Raw genomic sequence first — 5,661 nt, 5'->3', positions numbered from 1 at the left:
ATAAAATAAATTAAAAATAGCTAATATGAATCAGTTTGACCACTAGACGGCGCTATTGGTACACAGCAAAGTGGTCGGGTTCAGCGTCGGCCAACTTCGTCACCTTTGAATGTATGTGCACATTCGCTTATCTGCACTGATCTCGCACATGACGCATACGTGTTTACTTTGCCTAAGCGAGTAGCTGCATGCATTTGGTTTCCAAAAGACCCATTTATTCAAAGAAAAATATTCTGTTTCACATCCACGTGTACGTTTTTATATATATATATATATATATATATATATATATATATATATATATATATATATATATATATATATAAACCTTACTATTTATCTGTTGTAGCTTGATGGTTTATATATATGTCTTCTTCTGTTTTGTTGATACACCTCATTTTTAGTTTAATTATTACAGTTTTAAACCCTTCAGTGAAAACAGAAAATACATGCTGTACTTTTTGCGTATAATAATTTAGCAACAGCGCTCAAGAAAGCGAAAGATGGTAGGTTACTTTTTCTTTTATGTGATCCGGTGCAGTAACTACCAACAACTTTGTGGTTGGAAAGTTTATATTTCTGAGTCATTTCATTTAACTCCTTTAATGTCTTGTATATTTCCCCTTATTTAATAATGAAAAAGTTGTTTATGCATAAATCTAGAGGATTATCATATAATTAATTGTTACTAGGTTATAAGAGGTGCATTTAGTTCAGAAATTGCACGTTCATTTTGTATCTTTATTGGTTGAACTTTAAAATCTAGTTTTTTGTTTTTTAAATTAGATCATCTGCAGTCATAATATATTTAACCATGTCTAATTAGAGAATAAGTTCTTTTAAGGCAGTTTGATTAATTTAAAAATGAGAAGGACCGAAAATGAGGTATGGTAAAGTTTTTACGGCCAATAAATTTAAATATCCAACACTACTCAATCAAAAATATATCAAATAAAAAATAGCATTTAATTAATATTATACATTCGATACGGGTTTTCAGAAAAAAGAGAAATCCTTGGTTCTCATGCAGCTATAGTACAGTAAAACTTTTGTAAATCACTATTCTCGAACATTGTACAACTGTTCATTGTATACATACCAAAATTAACGCAAAGTAAAAGTCTCGGGAACGCATATTCCTATTATTTTTAGTGGGAAGCACTTCCAGTGTGACACTGTAGTCAAATATTTTCGCTTTGGCACCTGCTTTAATACTAAATATGAAGTTTCTATTGGGTGGTTTGAGAGTAGCTTCTGGCACGCTGTAGCACTACTGAGCAGCGGTAACCCCGCCCCTTTATGCTAATAAAACACACAATCCTGGTCGAGGGAACAGTCGCTCTGTGATTGGTCAGGTAAAACCCATTTATTCCCTGACAGCCCTCATCACATGAATGGTTGTCTATTAACTTGTTCAAAAAGTATCAGGAGTTGTCAAGGCTCTGCCGAAGAGGGAAAAAAGTAGTTTGTTGATTCTTAAAAGACCAAGAGAGAAGTTTCTGGACACATCAGGATTCAAAACAGGATTCGCTTTGGGTGAACGCAGCAAAGTCGTTTACTATTTGAGTAAAGTTACAGAAATCCCGCAAGGTATCAATTACCTTTGGTTTGGACTTCTTCTTTGGTGTAGCAGGTTAAAACAAGATCAGTTTCAATGTACAACATGATGGAAACCGAACTCAAACCGCCCGCACCCCAGCCAAATTCTGGGGGAACGGGGAACTCTAATTCATCTGGAAACAACCAGAAAAACAGTCCGGACAGAGTAAAGAGACCAATGAACGCCTTCATGGTTTGGTCTAGGGGGCAACGGAGAAAAATGGCGCAGGAAAACCCTAAAATGCACAATTCGGAAATTAGTAAGCGACTCGGGGCCGAGTGGAAACTTCTGTCGGAGAGCGAAAAGCGACCTTTTATCGACGAAGCAAAGCGCCTCCGAGCGCTACATATGAAGGAACACCCGGATTACAAATACAGACCTAGGCGGAAAACCAAGACGCTAATGAAGAAGGACAAATACACCCTGCAAGGTGGGCTTCTCGCGCCGGGCGGTAATGCGATGAGCGCCGGGGTGGGTGTTGGGGCTGGCTTAGGCGCAGGGGTCAATCAGAGGATGGACAGCTATGCGCATATGAATGGCTGGACCAACGGCGGCTATGGTATGATGCAGGAGCAGCTTGGCTACCCGCAACATCCTGGCTTAAACGCGCACAATACGGCACAGATGCAGCCCATGCACCGGTACGATATGAGCGCTCTTCAGTATAACTCTATGACCAGCTCACAGAGCTATATGAACGGATCGCCCACGTATAGCATGTCCTACTCCCAGCAGAGCGCTCCCGGGATGACTCTGGGCTCTATGGGTTCGGTAGTCAAGTCAGAGTCCAGTTCCAGTCCACCCGTAGTCACTTCACCGGCTCACTCAAGGGCTGCTCCATGTCAGACCGGAGACCTTCGGGACATGATCAGTATGTACCTTCCAGGTGCTGAAGTACCAGAACAAACGACCCAAACCAGACTTCATATGTCTCAACATTATCAGAGCGCACCTGTACCTGGCACAACAATTAATGGCACACTGCCGTTATCACATATGTAAATGCGCCTTTTTATTCAAACTGGACTTCTGTGAACTATTTTTGTACAGCTCGTTTGGGGGAGAAATTGTATAGGACTCAAGGAACGAACTTTTTTCTTTTTCTGTTCTTTTTTTTAAGGAAAAGTTATAGAGGAACGGTAGGAACTTTGCAAGACGTTTTTTCTTTTTTCCCCAAAAGTGAACTGGATTTTAAAGAGTGAGAATCTCATTCAATCAAGTGTTTTATTATTGCAATCAAGTTTTGTACAGTATTTATCAAATAAACGCAATCAAAATGTAATGTTTGTACACTCTAGGCAGTTAGTCTTTTTAACAATTCTGCAAAAAAGCGAAATAGATATGAGCTGGATTTGGTTATAATATTGCAAAACGTTAAAAGAAAAGAGCTGATATAAATCAGGTAAAATGTTTCTTGAAAATAATTAGAGTGCTAAATCGTTTCAATTTTGTTCACAGTAAAAATACGAAAAGACCTTTTTTTCGTGAAGGTTAAACATAATTGTTAATTTATAATTTTGTGTCCCACTTTTCATCTGTTAAAGATATGAAGTTTGTGTTATTTTCTCATGGTTTGTAATATTTCTGTATATTTACTGTGATATTTTAAGTTTTTTTTTTCCATTTTCATAGTTGTATTTTAAAATTTGGCCTGTATTTAGAGCAGTTGCCGTCACTTGTACATATTTGAACTAATAATATCATAATAACAGTTACATTTTCAGCTTACGTTTTTTTTCAATATGCAGTTTGAAAATAATAAATTTTTGAATTTTTGATATTGAAATTTGTTCGAGTTTTGATTTTGTTTATCATTGTAGGTTTTCTGCGACTGTCATTCACCCTCCATGTGTTTTAAATTACAAATGAAAGGAGTCTTATTATGTTGAAACCGCATATAGGAAACTCCATTATGCATGTGTGTATGTTTCTGTCTTTTTAAATGTCTTGTCGTCTCCTTTAGAATTTTTATTACTTTTTTGTATTATATATTGCGTAGTGTATCAGCTGTGTCTAATTTTATTCTTAATCTGAAGTACATTCTGCAGAAACCTTCCTTATTTAATAACTGCATGTAAAAGTAAAATGTAATCTCTTTTAATGTCACATTAGGAAAATCAGAAATAGGGACATGGAAAACATGCACTTTGCATTGCTTTCAAGTAAGTATGGGATATGTTGGCTGTATCCCACAAGAAATTAAACGTATATTTCATAATAAACGTGACGCTCTGCTTGTACTAAATGTAACGACATTTCTGTCTTTTTAGTGAACGCAAGCATCGCGTTAAAGGATGTGCGGGGAACCCTCTACAACTCAAAACTTTGGTGCCTGTGTTCGTTTCCCTGAAGGGCAGAGATAGGACGCCAAATATAGCGACGATTTTCATCAAGGTAGTTTTCATTTGCTATTTTAAAAAACGCTGTTTTTCTTTTTTTGTCTCTCAGTACTTAATGGATTTGTCGACTTCGGAGACTGTTCGATATTGTGTAATATAATACATATTGTATTGTATTAAAACGGTAGACCTTTTAGACCTAATAAATAATTAGGATTTCACGTGGTTTGATAAGAAAATGTGAAAATAAACGCAAATCATTAAAAAATGGAGCAGAGCAACACATCACATGTTATTATATCAGCGCCTCTGGCAATATAACAAACACCGCTATATTAAAGCGCCATATTAGGCCTTCGACCATTTAAAATTAATTTTCAATTCATTTCAAATAATTTAATTTTATAAAGATATTTCAATGTGTTACTTATATACCTAATATATTTAGCTTTAAGGAGTGTCAAGCCTTTTCCAATGAATGATTTCTGTCTAACCGCTACATCCATTAAAAACAAGCTAAAGACCGAAGCAAGACTCATTTTCATATTAGCATTAGCCTGTATTTATTCATAACTAACATCTTCAATAATAATATTCTATTAGAACACCTTTTCACTAACGTATCTGTATATAAATATGCCTATATGTATTATCTTAAAATTTAATGGCGATAAGGTCATCCCGTTTTGCTGCCCGTTTAAAAAAGATAATGAGGTAAAACAACAACAATAATAAATAGCATTTAAAAAGTGAAGGGTATTACAATGTTTAGCTGAACTGCAGACGTAGATTAGCAGAGTTCCCTGCCAGGCCTGGGAAGCTGCTATTACACTGCATCTCAAGGGAGAAGGGCTCGCATTAACCGCTAAATGAATATTTGACTAGGGCTCATTCCCAAGTATTATTTCTACAAACGTGTCCCTGCTGGACTTTCAAAGGGTCAGGGAGCAGTGGTTCAATTAATTATTTATACAACTAGTGGACCGGGTTGTAATAGCGGAACATGTTTCTTGAACTAGTAACTTTAATGATCGAATGGTGCATATATTTTATAGACTTTGATGCGCTTCATCCTATTAGTACTATTTATAAAAAATGCTTACTTGCATACGTTTAGAGTATCATATTTATTTTCTTTCATTTAGAAGAAAAATAGATTGAACATGTTTAAATTAACTATAGTATATGAAAACTATACAGCTCAGCCTCACATTTATTTTTTTAACGCTGATATTTTCGTAAATAATTAAAGTGTGAGTATTAATATGCTAGACGCCGGGGAAACATTTTTTTATTATGTTTGTATATGTTTTAATTAATTTTATGCATAATGGCGAGTGGGAGTATTTATTACAGGTATTGGAACTTTCTTTAAAACATATAAAGCGGTCTAAAATTACAACTAAACTTCTGCAGTCTTCAGCTTTATAGGAAGTGTACTGGACCCCCACTGAGGTTTTGTGACTTGCAAAGTCGTCCGAGAAGACATGGCGTTGCCCCCGGCGCACATACAAGCCTGTCCTGCAGTAGCGACGCGATCCTCATTCATAGTCATTACGAGAAGAAACTGAAAATGCATTGTCAGGTTTGCGTTCAGCCCGTTAGATGTGTGTTTCTGCTCTCGGTACACTGCTCAGATGTTACTGTAAATAATGGAAATGTGTACATCAGTGACATTTGTTTGAATAATCGTAGTTTTGCACTGTGTACTCAAGTCATAAA

At 36.1% G+C, this 5,661-nt stretch overlaps 1 protein-coding gene across 1 annotated transcript; it reads left to right on the top strand.

Moving 5' to 3' along the window:
* The first annotated feature begins 353 nt into the window (after positions 1-353).
* sox2 (SRY-box transcription factor 2) lies at positions 354-3,688 on the top strand. Its single transcript, XM_023819961.2, has one exon. The coding sequence runs from the start codon at positions 1,655-1,657 to the stop codon at positions 2,600-2,602; it is 948 nt and encodes a 315-aa protein (XP_023675729.1). The 5' UTR covers positions 354-1,654; the 3' UTR covers positions 2,603-3,688.
* The last annotated feature ends 1,973 nt before the right edge of the window (positions 3,689-5,661 follow it).

Source organism: Paramormyrops kingsleyae, chromosome 15 (genome assembly GCF_048594095.1).
Source record: "Paramormyrops kingsleyae isolate MSU_618 chromosome 15, PKINGS_0.4, whole genome shotgun sequence".
Taxonomy (NCBI): domain Eukaryota; kingdom Metazoa; phylum Chordata; class Actinopteri; order Osteoglossiformes; family Mormyridae; genus Paramormyrops; species Paramormyrops kingsleyae.
This window is presented reverse-complemented; position numbering and strand designations above follow the sequence as displayed.

What these genes read in the sequence shown, in the direction of transcription:
- sox2 (XM_023819961.2), top strand. Translation starts at nt 1,655, where the DNA reads ATGTACAACATGATGGAAACCGAACTCAAACCGCCCGCACCCCAGCCA.